Source organism: Teleopsis dalmanni, chromosome X (genome assembly GCF_002237135.1).
Source record: "Teleopsis dalmanni isolate 2A chromosome X, ASM223713v2, whole genome shotgun sequence".
NCBI classification, from domain to species: Eukaryota; Metazoa; Arthropoda; class Insecta; order Diptera; family Diopsidae; genus Teleopsis; species Teleopsis dalmanni.
In genome coordinates, this window is record NC_051848.1 from 16296298 (window position 1) to 16314660 (window position 18363).

General features: G+C 32.9%; 3 protein-coding genes across 5 annotated transcripts; 2 read left to right on the plus strand and 1 right to left on the minus strand.

The window, feature by feature from the left end:
* Positions 1-3249: 3249 nt before the first annotated feature.
* LOC119688201 (neo-calmodulin-like) lies at positions 3250-3720 on the minus strand. Its single transcript, XM_038102884.1, has one exon. It carries the CDS (start codon positions 3718-3720, stop codon positions 3250-3252), a length of 471 nt encoding a protein of 156 aa, XP_037958812.1.
* A 2258-nt stretch (positions 3721-5978) lies between these two features.
* On the plus strand, positions 5979-8558 carry LOC119687398 (transcription initiation factor TFIID subunit 5-like). Its single transcript, XM_038101691.1, has one exon. The coding sequence runs from the start codon at positions 6265-6267 to the stop codon at positions 8386-8388; it is 2124 nt and encodes a 707-aa protein (XP_037957619.1). The 5' UTR covers positions 5979-6264; the 3' UTR covers positions 8389-8558.
* Positions 8559-10335: 1777 nt separating this feature from the next.
* LOC119687399 lies at positions 10336-15847 on the plus strand. 3 transcript variants are annotated; one of them, XM_038101693.1, is made up of 4 exons: positions 10336-10457; positions 11740-15071; positions 15132-15446; positions 15516-15847. In XM_038101693.1, the coding sequence occupies exons 2-4, from the start codon at positions 11955-11957 to the stop codon at positions 15687-15689; spliced, it is 3606 nt and encodes a 1201-aa protein (XP_037957621.1). In that variant the 5' UTR covers positions 10336-10457; positions 11740-11954; the 3' UTR covers positions 15690-15847. The 3 variants fall into 3 exon arrangements, with proteins under 3 accessions (XP_037957621.1, XP_037957620.1, XP_037957624.1); XM_038101692.1 differs by lacking the exon at positions 10336-10457 and adding an exon at positions 10628-10709; XM_038101696.1 differs by lacking the exon at positions 10336-10457 and adding an exon at positions 11316-11415.
* Positions 15848-18363: the final 2516 nt, after the last annotated feature.

Here is an 18363-nt window from a genome sequence, read left to right on the forward strand (position 1 = left end):
AACATTGCAAAACACATAATGAACCATTTTATGCTTTCTCCGTTTTAATTTAATCTTTTTGAAACTTTCTCCGTTCGAAAAGTTTTCAATTGCAATCTATTACATTCACTTTTATTCGATGTGAGGTGCGAATAGCTAAAATTGTTGGGAGCTTACATTTGAGCAAATCTCACTAACCTTCTTGACATATTGAATTTAGTGGTAATGAATCAGTTATTATTAAAAAAAATTATAATAAACAGAAAAAGAAGTTCCTGCGATTATTTAGAACTAGAGGATAAGAGGGTACCAGTTATAAGATAGACAAAATTCGTATTTCTAGACTGTTAATAAAAGAAATATCAGTATTCTCCGGAAACATTAGATGATACCTAGATACGACATTTTTTTTCTGCGAATATAAATCTAGAGACATTGACAGTTGTTCAAAAATGTTCTTACCAATTTATTTGAAGACGTCAAAGATTTATCACCATTATAGCTCATCAGCATTGGGTTCTTTTAAAATGTTTATAATCTTATTATGTTACAAGTTTTATAAACAAATATGTACATAAGATAAAAAGATATAAATATGTATGTCTAAGATATAAATTTTAAGAATACATATGTCTGTGTTGAGCCTTTTCCGAGTTAGTGCATCTGGGCACTTTTACTCTTTGATAACTGATTTGTGTATCCCTCATAAGCTTTGTGATTATTCAATGACTGACCTAAGATCTGCGTACCGCCCCGTGAACTATGTGAGGTGACCTACCAGCAATATCGAAACGCCTTTTAGGTCGAATGGTTAGGTGAAATATCGCACCAATAGCGAAGTTGTACAATTTGTATTTCACATTTTGTATTTGGACACATTTTAAATCCATAATGTGGACAAAGTTATTTCAAAAAACGACTCCGTTCTGCGAAATTTCTTAGACGAACAGGTTCTTTCTAATTTATCCACAGCTTCATTAGCATTAATACCATTATCAGTACAGTCAAGTATCCAGTAGGATAGCACTCTTTCATTAGCGTGGTAGTAGCTATAACATAACATTGCTATTCACCAGAATTTTTGCTTTCGGCCTATATCAAGCTATACCAAGCTATAGCGTAATGGACCAAGTTGTTCAGATTAAGGTAAAGCGCAAAGAATTTACCAAAATCGCTCGTCCAATCCCAGTGCTTAGAAAACGATAAATTGATCAAAAATACTTCATATGTTATGTTATATTTATTTCTCGATAAATCAGAAATTTCTTGGTAATTCATTCCACGATTTTGAAGTTCCTTGAGGCTACTCTAAATCTGCAACAAGTTGAGTGCCTGCAAAGTAGTGAAGACGTTCATGCTGCGGTCGGTTAAATTACAATTTTATTAATATGCAAACTCGCTTTATTTGCTAAGACTGTGGGTTTGTATTAATTCGCAATAAAATGCTATAAATACAAGCATAATAAAAAGCAACAACAAAGGACAAGTAACCAATAAACAAATAACAAATAACAAACAACAAACAACAATAAAAACTAAAAGAACAAACCGAAGTGGAGCACAGAATAACTGAACAATAATATTCATGAGTGCAATTAGATTAATTCCGACTCGTTAAGCACAATTTCACACATTGCCGTACTCCTACTTATCCTGAAGAGGAAGAGGAACTCGCTTACTCGTACTCACACAAATTTTTGTTCTCGCATAAATACTTTCATTTTAACGAGTAAATGAAGAAGCTTTACTAAAAATTTGCTTTAACTGGTTGGGACTCGTAGATGAAAGGAAATGAAGTTATTTTATCTGTAAAGTTTCAAACTTAAAGTTTGTGTTCATGCAAAATTTACTGCTGCGTGCAAAAGGAATTTATGGGAATGGAATTTATTTAAATATTGGATCACATGACACAAATATTTCTTGTGTCTACATGTCACTGGAATGGAATATGTAATGGATGTGTTCAAGTAGTTCTTAGTTCTTAGGTTACGTCAGGTTATACCGGTGATCCCTAGCGGATTCACTTAGGAGGTCTGTTGGATCATTGTGTTACCGTATCTATAGGAAAAACTCATGGTTTAAAACCACCAAGAACCTTTGATCCTCAAGAAAGAGGGCTCTTAGAGCCGATGTTTTCGTCGACATTTCGTTTAGAGATGTATAGCAGTCAAAAACCGTTCTAGATGTAAATTGGGCTGAACTCAAGGACTTTAAAGCAGCTTGACTGTCTGATAATATGTATATTTAAAGAAGCTATAGCTTCTCTAACGGCGATCATTTCAGCCTGAAAGACACTACAATGATCTGGAAGCCCAAAGTAAGAAGATTTAGTCCATTCCTCTAAGAATACTTCACTGCCTACACCACTACTTGTTTTGGATCCGTCAGTGAAAATGGTTAAGCCCTCACCTAAAGAAGAATCTCTACATGGAAATTTGACATTAAATTTTCTGTCGAAGTTAAGAATGGGAGAGATATAGCCAACATTCTATTGACATAGAAGGAGCGGTTATTTTATATATATAAATATATATATATAAATATATATATATAAATATATATATATAAATATATATATATTAATATATGTAAATTTATATATAAATATTTATATATAAATTATATATATAAATATATATATATATAAATATATATATATATAAATATATATATATATTTATATCTTTTATACCCAGATATATTGGAAAGACCTGGACAATATGATCGCCCTTTGTAAAATACTGAACAGTGGTGAAGGAAGTTAGTGTTGTTTCTTTTGTCAGAATAGAGGGTTTTAATGCGTCATGCCATAAAGGATTCGGAAATTAAACTGTTTCAACAGTTACTTCGAGAGCATATTTAAATTCGAACATTTAGATTGTACGCTTCAAACGTTCGGAAATGTTCGTGCAACTCGAACAGCGAACCTGCTATATGTTTTGGCTCTTTTTCGTTATGTTTTAATCAAACATTGAAGCGTAAGATTTAATGTTCGAATACCATATGGTGTTCGAATATATTTAAGCATACTCGAGCATAAACATGTTCAAAGCTTCGAAAAGCTTGATTAATATATGAAGTGCTACATGATTTATTAAAAATAATATAAAATAGTTCTAAAATTATAATAAAAAAATATGATTGTGATTTCTCTTACTTGTTTTATTACAATTTTGACTTTTGTTAAGAAAATAAACTTTTAGGCGTTTTTTTCCAAAACAATTCACCTTTGGTCTGCAAAAAGACAATTGTGCGGGGGAATGTGAAATTTCAGGAACCGTTGATTATAGCTTTAAATTCGTCGAAATCAATTTGTCCGTCTCCGTTCTTATCGGCTGCAGCAATCATTTCGCCAATTTCTTCGTCAGATATTCTTTTCCCAGCTTTTTCCATGGCACGTTTAAACTTAGCAGGTGTGATGTAGTCGTCAACGTCACTGGCAAAAATGCAAAAAGCTTCCAAAATGTCTTTCTCATTGTGACTGCCTAACCGCAATTTACGGCCCATTATAGTTACGAGATCAGGAAAACGTATGAAACCTTTGCCTTTTGGGTCCACTTCATTAATCAACATTTGCAATTCAGCGTATTTAGGATATTCACCAAGACAATGTAACAATCCTTTTAAGTCGCTTGTTTCAATAGTACCATTGCCACGTTTGTCAAATATTGAAAAGGCTTCTTTGAATATGGAATTTAATTTCTGAGCTGCGCTAAGAGCATTATTATCCACTTGGTCCATATTTAACAGACAACCTCCGCACAAGTCTCACTGGTGAATGCCTAAAGGGTGGAAAATAAATTCATAAGAGTATATTGAATAAAATGTATCTATGTAAAATATACAATATTAAATTTTTTATGTATGAGATTAATTAATATATAAAAGTAACTAGATTAAAAAATTAAATTCAATTATTTAAGGGTAACGCTCAAATTATAATTTATTAACTATAAAGATTATTATTTCTATTATACGAAATCATATACCAACTGTACAATGACTGAATTAAATAATTAAGTTTTTATTTTTAATTGTTAAATTTTATTAATAATCATTTATAGAGGCATTAACTAATGCATGATATTATTACTCTTTCTTTGTGCATAGAACCTAATCTATGCACCCAATACGGAAAAAGTCATACTAATGTTACGCCAGGATTCGCTCAGGCGACATTGGAAAGGTGAATGAATATTTCCATTCATGGGTAATTCCATAACATCTCTACATCAAATTTATTTTTAACTTGCGTGTTGCCAAAAGAAAGATTGTTTACAATAGAAACGTATTTCGAACAGTAGTAAATTACAACAATAAAATTTTATTATTTATTAATTAATTGAATTATTGGCTAAACATATAGCTGTTTCAAGTATTGCGAAACACCCATCGCAATAATAATAAATAATTATATTTATTTTAGAAGGATTGAAATAGAAATAAAAAGACAACAACAGAAATTTGTTGTTAATTTATTGAAATTTGGATAACCAAACAACGCTATTTCGAGTATTGCCAAATGCTCATTATCAGTAGTCTTAGGAAATACTGGAATTTTGTTAATTAGTTTATAGTCCGTATATAATTGTAACATATAAATAGTTTCTTTTCGTCATAAGACGCGTCACTTTCGACAAAAAAAGTTAACAATAATACAATTACAATGTATTAAAAAATTAGACAAATATGTATATAATCCTTCTTCCTTATTCCCTGAACTTGACAAATTTGTCATGCATTGACAATTATTCACCATCTTGCTTATTTGCCACGGTTGACTGTTTGTCAAGGTAATATTCTACCATATGCTATAAATAAAAAGTTGTTTTCTTAATAAATTGACAAGTTGATAAATGCTCTCAACAAATAAAATATATACCATTTTCTTTTTATAGTAGGCAGAAAACATCAAAAGCCACAATATAAGACTTGAATCCACTAAAGCCACCTCTCAGTAATACGTATAGAGTACATTCCAAGCAGGGGACCATACAGGTCCGAGGCTGGGCGTCCCACTTCCGAATATAGAAAAAAGAAAAACTTAAAAGACTTAACATTTATGAAGTATATATATCTAAGTTATACAGAAAACATGTGAACGGGTTTAGGGGTGGGTAATTGTAAATAAAGTTAGAAAAAATTAGTTAAATTGATTATTTAACCTTAAACTCTATGCAGGCGGTTAATGTGGCCACGATTATACAACGGGATTGCAGAGGAGGAGTGGGCAATGTCGTCCAAATGGAGGACTAGGAACTGTGGAGGCTTGTGTCTTATAAAGAGTAGTAGATCAATGGACAGGTGATCAGTGCGCAGTATGTCGTGTAAGAGGTTATGACACCTGGTTAAGTATCGAAGAGCTAAGGATAACAGAAAATATTGTTATCGGGTGATATTGGCAGCATTATAAACAAAAGAATTGGGATAGTGTTTTCCATCAGCTTTGCGTTTGTAGTTTATACAGTCGTGAAGTATTTTCCAACATGAAAGGAATACAACATTGGATGACAGCACTCCTAAATCGATCCAATAAAGTACAATGTAGTACAAATGGTTCCCTATCATAAAATTTTTTTTAAAATATTATTAAAAATTTACTACAATTAAAAGTTTCTCAAGAGAGAAACTTAGACCTAAAATTTAGGTATTAGGAAAATATGAAAATTCTGCATGTATTTCCAAAAAAGGGTATGACCGCGCCCACTGCTAAAAAATCGGATAAAAATGTATTCCAAAAACAACGCTTTTGCATACAACGTTGTGAAATTCAATATTTTTGACATTTTTAACACATTCAAGCTGCTTACGTTTATCTCTTTTTATTTCTAGTATACAATATGATGAACCGAAACAAATATATATATGGGTTTAATATACTTTTCGCACTCAAACTGTCATCATATAGTAATACTGCTGTCATTAACTGCAGACTATCACCTATTGAAATAGTTGTATATTTTATTATATGGTATACATAACGTATGTATGTGTAATAAGTTATATATATTAAATATAAGAACTAAAAACACAATACGCGTCCATTCTAGAGTTTGACTGTAGAGGATAACGTTGATTGCTACTGTGGAGTGTACAATTTTATAACATATCTTAGAAGTGTGCACATAGCTTATAAAAACATCTTCGCATAGACATAGTAGTTTTTTTTACCGTTGCCGAAATTTCGAATATTTGACATAAATATTTTATTAGAAATTGTCATTTGAGAAATTTTAGAAAATTTAGAAATTTTAGAACTGCACGAATAAAAGTGAGTAGATAATCATGTCAGGAAGCAATAATTCACTTGAAAAAACAATTGAAAAGGAATTTGTTTCCCCGGAAGAAGAGGTTACAAATGAGATAACTGCGGAGGCATTTTGGATTCAGAACATTGAAAAAGCAGCTAGACAAGAAGAGCAGAGCATGGACAATGGTGAATATAATTTAGTTAAAACATGTGAAATCATAAGCAAGGAAAAAGAGAAAAATGAATCAGGTATCGATAAAAGTTCCACAAATATCGCTGAAAACGAATGCATGCCTAGCTCTTCGCAGCAAATCGAAAATAAAACTCATATTGCCGGCATTTATAAAAATGATCTTCTTAAAATGGTGTATCTTATGAGAAAATATAAATTGTCGCGAACTTTACAAGCGCTCTCAAATGAATTAAATGTTAGTGTAGATGAATTAAAATTTGCGGATGAGCTTTTTATAGTCAACAAAGCTATTCCGAAGTTTATGTTAGAGGATCCTAAACCTCTTAACACTGCATATGACACGCTATTGCGCTATATTGACAGCAGAATTCCTGATCAAAAAAAAATCCTCGCAGAGTTAATTGTTCCCGTTTTTTTCGTTATTTTTTACAAGTTAATGCTTCATGGATATACAAGTTTTGCAACTGATATGTACAAAACATATGCAAAGATTTTAGGATCAGACGGTGCTCAGTTAACAGGTGTTGAATGCTTCAAAGATTTAGAAAAGATTGAATACTTCTTGAATCTCAGTACATTTGGGTATAATATGATCATAACTTTTCCATTGTTGGGGCAATTTAAAGGTCATCTTAAATGCAACAGAATTATTAATTTAATCGTATCTAAATACATAAATTTTAATGTGTTAGAGGTACCATTTCCAGAGATAAAACCCCACGGTGAAGAATCAATAAAATCTGTGAACTCTCAATTCCTTTTTCTTGAAGTATATGAAGGATGTTTCTATGGAGCACACAAAATAAATTCAAATATTTCAACTTCCAGAGATGGATCCACTGGTCATCGGGTTGTTCCAATGCCAAAACCTGGTTCATTCATAACAACAGAAGATAATCAGAGCCTCCATCAAAGATATTGGCACGAATTCATCAACAGGAAAGTGCTCAGTGACAAAACTTTTCCTAATATCAGAGTGCTCAATATAAAGTTTCCTAAGTACATGGTAAATTGTGCCTCATTCTCAAATGATGCTAACGTTTTAGCGTTTGGAATTGGAAGAGACATTGTTGTAATAGAAGAATTTGAAAATGACAAAGAAAATCCAATTTCAAGTCCAGAAGTATGTGAATTGGGACGTTGCAAGAAGACACTGTTGAGAGGCCACACTGCAACTATTCATTATATTAAATTTGCTCCATTTAATGAGTACATATTATCCTGCGGAAATGATTCGACAGTGCGTTTGTGGTCAGTTAAACGTTGGGTATGTTTAAGAACATATAGCGGCCATATGGGCCCGATTTGGCAGGTTCAATTCGCTCCACTATACAAATTTATAGCATCGTGTGGTTACGACAGAAGAATTTATATGTGGCCATTAAATGATAGTAAGAATTCGCAGCAAATACTTACATATCACACATCGGATATTAATTCAATCGATATACATTCGAATTGTAACTACCTTGCCAGCGCCAGTAGTGATGCCCTAGTAATTATTTGGAATGTAGTAACCGGGGAGAAAGTTCGTATATTTAAAGGCCACAAAGCAGCAGTGTTACAAATAAAATTTTCTACTTGTGGCAGATACTTGATTTCCAGTGGAAAAGATCATGAAACTATGATATGGGACATAATGGATGCTGTGCTTGTGGCAGTTTTGCGTTTACACGTCGACGACATAGTATCTATTAATATTACTCATGACAATGAACAACTGATCCTCATGAGTTATGACAAAAGTTTATCGTTTTGGATGTTTTCTTCCATAATCGCCGATTATAATAAAAAATCCGAACCTATGTTTTCACAGCACTTTTCATTATCTGAAAAATGTGAGTATTGGCCACAATGGCAGAAGAAATACCTTATATATCACATAAAAAATCAAACAAATATTGCGGTTTCGGGAATGATTACATATGGAAACGTGTTTCATATCGCCTGTATGGTAACTAAATAATCATCGTTTTAATATGGCCTTTCAAAATTTTTAAAAACCTTGTGTATTCACAAATAATAATTGATTGATAAACTAAAATCATTATTCAAATATCATTAACAATTATGTTTATTTTAACTTATGTTCATTGTTGCAATTTCCAGTGATTTAAGAAAAAAATCCGGTTTATGAGAACACAAAAACTACAAAATAAAGTTTCTAAATATAATACTGTGTATACTTTACTTTTTCTACTTACGCATGTTACTATAAATTATAGATTCTTAACTATGAAAGAGATATATGTTCCGAAGATTTCAAACAACTATGGTGTCTTACTAATAGTAAATGAATGTTTCCATTGAATAAAATAAACACAAACTCCAGTTTGTTTACTCCATAAACCATGGACAGAAAGTATTATAATCATTATTAAGACCTATTGTCAAGAACTAGCTGTGCAGAAAACTTGTAGGTCCCAAATAACAAAATAAATTGTAATGCAGAGAATATTAATGAAAATATTGTAAGGCTAATAATATATACACATTTGAACCGCCGATAAGAATATCCACAGGGTATAATACACTTTTATATGTTCCAAATTTCTTTACTTTTTTGATCTACCAAAATTTTTAACTCGGTTATAATAATCACTTAAGCAATGAATTGAATATCTCGCTTTACAATGTTCAATGTTAGCAATCATATTCGGATAAAAAACTAAATGGCTGTGTGACTTAATAGGACTAGTCTATCCACGTTTTTTGGATGTACAGCTTATGGCGCAACCCCACTAAAATTCTGTATCGCCCATTCCCTCATCTTCTTTCCCTGCGGAGAGGGGAAAGGAATTCTCCCGCGGTTAGGATGGCTTGTCGTAAGAGGCGACTAATATTCCCCAGTTCCAGTCTGGCACTTATGCAAGAAGTGCGAATGGTAGTAAGTTGTGGGCGGCAACTTGCGACATCAGACCAGAGATGATACTATCTGGTGCTTCGGGGGTCAGTGGCCCGACAGCTTTGGCTCTGCTGACCATTGCTGTTGGACTCGAAGTGGTTGTGGTTAATACCAAAAATTACGCGGGAAGAATGTTTTGGTTGTCATTTATTCGCCGTGGTGTGCGTTTCAAACAGGGTGCTGCAGCCCAAATTGTAGCAGAGGTCAGTAAGTAGGCCTCGCATCTTACCAAGGTGGAAGTTATAACTTGCATGAATCTCTTCATTGGTACCGGCGGAATAAGGAAGGCTATTCCAATGGGGCGTTGATTAATACGTGTGTTAAGAGCACCGTGGTGTTAAGCCATCGATGGCAGGAAATCACGTAAAAAACACTGGACGTCCCTCATCTTCTACAGATGCCAATCTCTCCTTGCTTCCCATCCCATTTTAAGTAATGATCTGTTTTCCATTTACGTTCCTGCATTCAGGGCATATTATAACTTAGATTACACAGGTTACAACAACAACAGCTTTCTGTATTTAAAACATATCTGAAACTGAATCCGGTATTGAAAACTGACTAATACATGCAATATATTTTTTCACGGAAACTGAAAATAATCAACATCAACTGCCTAGACAATTGTAAGCCAATAAAATTTTGGATAATAACGACACAAAACCGCCTAAATGAGAGAGTTTTTCATATAAAAATCTATTTGATGAGTGACATTGACATAATGTCAATTATATGAAAATATTACTGATAATCTAGAGGGAAAAATAATTTTAAGTTGCTTGACTAAATCTTGAAATCCAAAATAGAGGCGCTAAAGAGCACCTTTTGTCAAGGAAACTAATTTACTTGCAATTTAGAAATAGTTGAAGTCTTTCTCATATAAATTCTTAACAAAAGCAGTAATCACATAGACATAGACTTTTATTTAATAAAATTTTTTTTCAAATTTCTTACGAGAAGAATAGAACATATCTTATTTATATTAAATTAAAATGTTTTTCGTTTGGTTCTGTGCCTTAATAATTTACTAAATTTTGTTTAAATAAATGTTTTAAATCATTATTGCTGGAAACACTATCAGAGCAAGACGAGTCTAAAAAAAACGTCAGTGTACTTCTTCACGTCTATTGGTAAGATAAAGGGGGTTTATATACTTTTATTCTGGTATGAGCACATGTATTTTAACAGTACAGCGGTAACTTAAAATAAGAAAGTTGACGTTGAGATATATGTCAAAATTGTAAAATTTGAAATTAGAAAGAGAGCCATATATGAATCGATATATATAGGTTAAAAATTTTTCATTCAGTTGTAATTAGTCTTTGTTAGGAGAACATACACGCATCGTTCCTCAAACTTCATAGTCAATAATCGTGGTAAATGTAAGTAAAATTATTGTTAAAAATCGTTAAATTATTTTAGAATATTTATAAATAATTATTAAATAGATTTTTATAACATTTAAAGTAAATAAGCATATATAAATGCTTATTTTGAAGTGTTTGTGCCAATATGGTTTTTTCCCGTTTTAGTTTCTTGGTTATGAAAATTATATATAAATATAACAATTTCCTAATGAGTACTTCATTTTGTTGGAAGATTGCAACTGGGAGCTACAAGGGTTATCAGCGCTATTGTAGGTCTCAAGCAATGCCGCGATCGGTTTGCATTATGGCTGAAATATTCAGGTGTATACGTATTAATTATTAGTTGAAGAAAATAAATGGGAGTCTTTAGTGGCTTTCAGGTCGGTCATTAATAAACTTGAATTTAAAGTGAATTTAATATTCGATTTACTGGAAAATATTGAGTCAAAAGAATATTTTTCAGTTTCTGTCTAGAACATTTCCAAATGAAATTTGTAAATTTGAACTGTCAATAAAAAAAGGTAGCAGATAAGAATTGTATGTCATAATTTAAATTAAGTAAAAACATAACATTTTAAATATATTATTTTGTGTACTGGTATTATAATTGCATTTATTTCGTTGAAGGATATCTGGCATAAATAAAAAAAAATATATATCCCATGTCAAATTTATAGTACAGCATAATGTTCATTGAAGCTCCATAAATTTCAAAATCACAGTAAGTTCTTCCATTAAAGTAAGAAAATGAATAAAAAATTTCGAAGCAATGGCCTCCGCGGGCAAACAGACGCGGGACGGTGTGATACATATAATATATTGTGTGCCTTCAATGTACTACTATATGGTACATATAATTGGGAATTGAGTTGAAAATAATGAACTTGATAGAACTTATATACATGCATATATGTATTTTGACAGTTGAGACCATTTGCTTTTCCGAACTTTTTAATAGTTATGCACACATAAGTATTTAATAGTAGTTTTATATATATAAAAATAGTTTCTTAGATCCTCAATATTTGAATTATTTTCTTTTCAGTTAAATTCAAAATTCTCAAATCACAATCAAATTTGTGCCGAACACTTGCAATCACCCTAAAAAAGGACAGTTTATCAAGCAGGATTTCTCTATTGCCAATAATAGTAAACTTCATTGACATAGATTTTTCTTTCAGTTCCTGATTTCCAGTACAAATTTTGAATTCGTTGATTTGTGGTTATTCTTCGGAAATTTTTAACTTCTATTCAATAGTAATGGCTGAAAATATTGAACGTAATGTCGATGACACTAAAGTTATAGTTGGTAATGAGCTAAACGCCAAAATAAAATGCGCGGGTTTTAAGGGGTTAGACGGTTCTAACAAATTAGTTTGCCCTGGAGAAATAATCGATCCTGTTGAATTGGCTACTTCTACTAAAATTGCCAGCTCTGGAGAACTAGTTGATTCTACTGAATTAGCCGCAAGCTCTGCCGAATTGGCAAATTCTATTGAATTAATCAGCTTTAAAAAACTATCTTGCGCACGTGAATTAACCTCTACTTCTGCTAAAATAGCAGGCTCTGGTGGATTATTAGGTTCTGGCGAGTTGGCAGGTTCTACCGAAATAGTCAAGAATATTCAAAATCTAGCCGCTTCTGTTAAAATAGTTACAAATTCTGGTGAAACAGTATGCTCTAACAAATTAGTCAGCTCTGGAGAACGTGTCGGTTCTGGTGAATCAGCCGCTGGTTCTGGTGAATTAGTTCCCTCTTCAGAACTAGCCGGTTCTGGTGAATTAGTCGAAAATTCTGGTGAATTAGTATACTCTGGCAAATTACTCAGCTCTGGAGAACTTGTCAATTCTGGTGTTTTAGCCGATGGTTCTAGCAAATTAATTAGCTGCTCAAAACTAACCGGTTCTGGTGAAATAGTTTGCTCTGGCAAATTAATCAGCTCTGGAGAACTAGTCAGTTCTGGTGAATTAACCGCTAATTGTGGTGAATTAGTTCGCTCTTCAGAACTACCCGGTTCTGATGAATTAGTCGAAAATTCTGGTGAATTAGTATGCTCTGGCAAATTACTTAGCTCTGGAGAACTTGTCAATTCTGGAGAATTAGCCGATGGTTCTAGCAAATTAATTAGCTGCTCAAAACTTGTCGGTTCTGATGAAATAGTATCCTCTGGCAAATTAATCAGCTCTGGAGAACTAATCAGTTTTGGTGAATTAGCCCCTGGTTCTGTTGAATTAGTTAACTCTTCAGAACTAGCCGAGTCTGGTGAATTACTCGAAAGTTCTGGTGAAATAGTATGCCCTAGCAAATTAGTCAGCTCTGAGGAACTTGTCAATTCTGGTAAATCAGCCACTGGTTCTGGTGAATTAGTTAACTCTTCAGAACTAGCCAGTTCTGGTGGATTAGTCGAAAGTTCTGGTGAAATAGTATGCTCTGACAAATTACTCAGCTCTGAAGAACTTGTCAATTCTGGTGAATTAGCCGCTAGTTATGATGCAATAACAGGCTCTGATAAATCAATAGATTTTGCCTATTTAATGGGTTCTAGCAGTTTCGTAAATCTTAAGGGGCTATCTACATCTGGTGAGTTAGTCGCAAGTCCTGGCGGTACAATATTTTCTGGCAAGCATATCAACTCTGAAGAACTAGGAAATTCTGGAAAAGAAGCCGCTTGTTCTAACAAAATAATATGCTCTTATGAATCAGCTGGTTCTGACGAATTGGAAGATTCTAACAAATCATCTACCTCTAAAAAACTACCCGCTTCTGGTGAATTATATGCAAGTTCTGGTGGAACAATATGTTCTGGAAAATTGGTCAGCTGTGGAGAAGTAACCAGTTCTGGAAAATTAGTCGCTGATGCTGGTGAAATGACAGGTTTTGGTGTATCAGCAGGTTCTGCCGAATTAGCCAGTCCTGGTAAGCTAAAAGAAGCCGCTAAATTAACATATCCTAGAGAAGTAGCAGGTTCTGACGAATTAAGCGGTTGTACTGAATTATCAGGTTCTATCGAAATTTTCAATTCCGGAGAATTAATCGGTTTTGGTGAATTAGCAGGTTCTATTAAAATAACCGGTTCTACTGAAATAAAAGGATCTATTGAATTAATTGGTTCTAGCGAACTAACCAGTTCGTTCGGATTCGCAAATTCTGACGAATTAGATGGTTCTACCAAATTTACCAGTTCCGAGTTAGGTGAATCTACCAAATTAACCGATACTAGTGAAATAGTGGATTCTAGTGAATTGGCAAATTCTACCGAATTAGCCGGTTTTGGACAACTACCCGATTCCAGTGGATTAGCAGATTCTATCAAAATAACCGGTTTCACTGAATTAGAAAGTTATACTGTATTAGTTGGTTCTGGTGAATTAAGCACTTCCGGTGAATTAGCAAATGCTATTGAAATGGATGGGTCTAACAAGTTAATAAGTTCTAATGAATTAGGAGGATTCGCCGAATTAATTGGTTGTGGTGAGCTAACTTGCACTGGTGGTATTGGTGAATGTTCTACAAAACTGACAAATTTTGACAAATTAAATATGTTTACTGAATTAGCTGGTTCTGCCGAATTAGTCGGATGTGGTGAATCTGCAGGTGCTGGTATATTAGCAAATACTGGCGATTTGGATTATTCTACCAAGTTAATCAATTTTGAATTAGGTGGTTATACCGAATCAACCGGTGTTGGTGAACTAACAGATTCTGGTGACATAACAGATGCTGCTGAGTTAGCTGGTTCTGTAGAACTAACTGGTCCTGATGAATTAGCAGCTTCTTCCGGAGTAGCCGGTGAATTCTCAGGTGGTGCTGAATTATCTGATTCCGAAGAATTAGCAAGTTATGTACAATTAGCAAATTGTCATGATGCCTTCAGTCCCTTACTTCAAAAAGCCATTGTTCGTCAGGTAGAACACTACTTTGCTGATGACAGTTTGTGCTGTGATAAGTATCTCATATCTGAAATGCGTAAAGACGATGGCTGGATTTCCATTGAAAAGTTAATGACCTTTAAGCGACTCGCAGCATTAAGTCAAAATTACGAAACAGTTGTTAATTCTTTATTACAATGCGATAAGAATTTAATTGTAGTTAGTGATGATCGCAAGAAAATACGTCGCCACCCAGATCGTCCTATACCTGTATATACAGAAGAACTACGCAAGAATATCGCCGACCGTACTGTTTTTGTAAAAGGCTTTCCATCCCATCTGGAAATGAACGAACTCCTTGACTTTTTTGCCACTTTTGAAAAGGTTGGAAACATTAAAATGCTCAAAAGTTTTGACAAACGCAGTAACAGTTTCAAATTTTGTGGAAGCGTTTTTGCAACCTTTAAAGAAAAGGAAGACGCTAAGCGTTTTATTGAAAAAGACAAGGTAACAATACAGTATTTATTTAAATATTTATGTATATTTTCAAGTATTTCTTATTAAAAGGTAACGTACGGTTTCGCAGAATTATATCGTTCATGGCAAAACACAAATCAGAACCCAAGAGAGCGGAATGCTTTTGAAAAGTATAAGAAGAGAGGAGCCCTTATTGCCTTTGGTGGTATAACTGAAAAGGTTACACAATCTATGATTCGAGATGAAATCGAACGTGCAGGCAAAGTTGACAGTTGTGCTAACGGAGGTAAAGGAGAATTTGCAGTCGCCTTTGTTTCCTACTTTCCTGGAGATCGTGGTGGTTATATAGGATTTTTCGATAACAATGCCGCTTATAAGTTTGTTGGAAAATTACAAAATAACCAAGTAAGTATATGAAGTCATCTAACTATTCTAGTGTGAAATAAATATATTATAAAATAATTTTTTTTTTAGTTCAGGATCAATAACGTTATATTATCAGTACGTGTTGTCCCGGAAAACTGTCTAATTAAGGGTTCACCCGTTGAAAAATGGGCCTTTCGTCGTCCAGAACGCAATTTAAATGGTATGTACTATGATGAACGTCCCACTGCTTCTAAAAGTGTTGCGCAGATGAACCAGAAGTAAAAATTATTCGAAAAAAAGTTTCCACGTAAATAACAAAAAAAATTTCGTAAAATAATTTATTAATGCAACTAAATTTCACAAATAAGTTTAAATTTTTTCACGATGCAAACTAACATGTTTTTTCCAAATATTGGTCATACCTAAAAGGTATTATCATTTAATAAAAGTAATAATGTTCAAAGAATATATAGGTGTTTGTTAAATATTCTTTTTATAACATAAAAAAGGGTAAATTATTTGATGGAAAATAGTATATCATGTATAAAGATAGGTTTTGTTCAATGTTTATTCTGACAACCAATTGTGAAGAATCTTGAATAACCATAGAATATTTCAAGCCAAAAAATAGACAGATTTCTTTTTAAGAAATTATTATCAAGCATTGAATATGTAAGTAATGCTATAATCATACTTGACTACAAATCAACATTCAAGAATGTTCCATTTTCAATATACTCCTTTCCTTTTTATACTCCTTTTCTCTCACTATGAGATAGACAATGCTTTCAGTCTTTTCTTAAGGTGGTGTATTAAGTAGCTTAAACAAGACAGATTACCACAGTTGACAGCCAACAAATTTTGGAATGATAAAAACTTGTATTTTTTATTTGTGGTAACGGCTATAAAATAATCTTTAAAATCAGGTAAAAAAAACATTAAAAAGCCAGATACTCATGTTATCTATCTATTTAATAAATATGTTGTTTTAATATTTGATTTAAGTTAGTTTTTACCATTTTTACCTATAAATAAGAAAACTATTATTAAGTAAAAATGTAATTAAATGTAAATTTAAATAAAACGTGAAGAAGGTCCTAAATATCCACATCAACAATCCAGCGCTAATGAAAAATTTGGATCCGTGGTTAGAACCACGGAATCGTAGTTAATATACCACATGGCATATTCTTGCACAAAATGGGTACTTCATTTTTCTGCAACTACTAACAGACTTGGATACAATTTCTTTAGAAAATTGCCCACCTTCTTCAGTTCAAATAGTATTTTAGATAAATACTATTTAGTTTCTCTTACTGTTTTTAGTTAAAAAAAATGTCATTTGTGTCGATTGTAATCGACACCTATCACCTATCATAACGCTAAACGCTTTGATAGGTGATAGGTAATCGTTCTCTACATTTCCAGTGTTGCCGAAATATTTTGCCCATTCATTCAGTACCTCAATGGACATCTTCATTAGCAGGAATGTCATTACATGTAAATACATATATCCGGAGTAGTCTTGGAAGGTCTATTCTCTTAGTAAAATAAATTCTGCCTATATCAAACATAACTTAATTTTTTTCTATAAAGTGAATTGTTGAATTTCAGATTTTAGTAACTATGCTATGCTAAATTCTATGCTGTAATTGCATTAGACCAAAAATCTGAGCGATACACAGTTTCTGAGTGAACAATCAGATTGAATCATTTTTAAACGTGCTTAAATATTTTGGGGATAGCACAGGAGCAAGCCACACTTTTCTATTCGTACAGCAATGTGGTTTAATGCATGTTGATATGCATAGCTGTAGTATGTATAAATAAAGCTGCAGATTTGTCCATTTATTTTGTATACTCGTATATTTGTATGTGCATTATAAGTTTATGTTATATTTACTATCTTATTTAAGGCTTTAGTGCAGAACACTAGAACATCAGAGCATCCGAGCATCAGTACATCAGAACATGTTCAACGTTTTCCTATGTTCCTCGGTATTTCATTAGTGTGCATAGAATACTTTTAAGTGCACTCATATCAGCCCTAACGAGGACATTGTGTGCGAAACTTAAATATGTGCCCGATAAGAAGTCAAGGCATTATATGAAATGTGCTTTATGGTCTTGTTTAGCCTTTTCTGGAAGATTAAAAGCGATATCACTGATTTGAAATAGCAAGTTTGCTATTGCCCTACCAAGTAGACGTCATTTCAATTTTTCGAGCACAGATTTGCCTTTGGCAGAATGTTTATGTTCGGTGATAGTGCCAGTGTACAATCATAAAGCTACCAAATTATATATATACTAAAGTATATATCAATAAACGCATATGTTCATATAAAAATAATTGTATATGTGGGTGTGTTCAGCAGCAGGACATAAAAGGATTGCACGGCACAACATAAGCTCGAAATTCACTTAAAAGTTGGTTTTGTTGAAGCAAATTTTGTTTGCCCAGATATTTCTAATTCCTGGTATTTATTTGCCGTATGTAACCTGCTCTTATTTATTTATTTATCAAACATTTTATTTCAGTTAAAAATTTTTGGCAAGACTCTGCTAACAAGGTTTTAGTATAAACATCCTGTTAGATAAATATATTTACCTTACCTATGCCTTAATTAAACTGTCTACTAACTGAATAGTTTTTGTAATATTTTATTTTTGCCACAAGCATTTCATGTAATAATTTTCTCGAGCAGTCAGTGTACGCGCGTACGCTCTGTTCCACCCACCGGTTTGCTAATCCGGTGGGTTACGAGAGGCTGGTTACTCTCGCTTCTCGTCTTAATTAATATTTTTCCTCTTTTTCGTAAATTAGATACTCATTTGCTCAGAGCTTATCTAAATGTTATAACTTAAGTAGAAACACTTAATCCTTTTAAGTTATTTAATTAAATTCTTAGTTGAAATTATAATGTTTGCGCAAGCTAGTACTTTAATCCTTACGTGC

Coding starts and splice junctions, on each gene's coding strand:
- LOC119688201 (XM_038102884.1), bottom strand. CDS start 3,720: ATGGACCAAGTGGATAATAATGCTCTTAGCGCAGCTCAGAAATTAAAT.
- LOC119687398 (XM_038101691.1), top strand. CDS start 6,265: ATGTCAGGAAGCAATAATTCACTTGAAAAAACAATTGAAAAGGAATTT.
- LOC119687399 (XM_038101693.1), top strand. CDS start 11,955: ATGGCTGAAAATATTGAACGTAATGTCGATGACACTAAAGTTATAGTT. Junction 15,072..15,131: donor GTTTTATTGAAAAAGACAAG/GTAACAATACAG, acceptor TCTTATTAAAAG/GTAACGTACGGTTTCGCAGA. Junction 15,447..15,515: donor GAAAATTACAAAATAACCAA/GTAAGTATATGA, acceptor TTTTTTTTTTAG/TTCAGGATCAATAACGTTAT.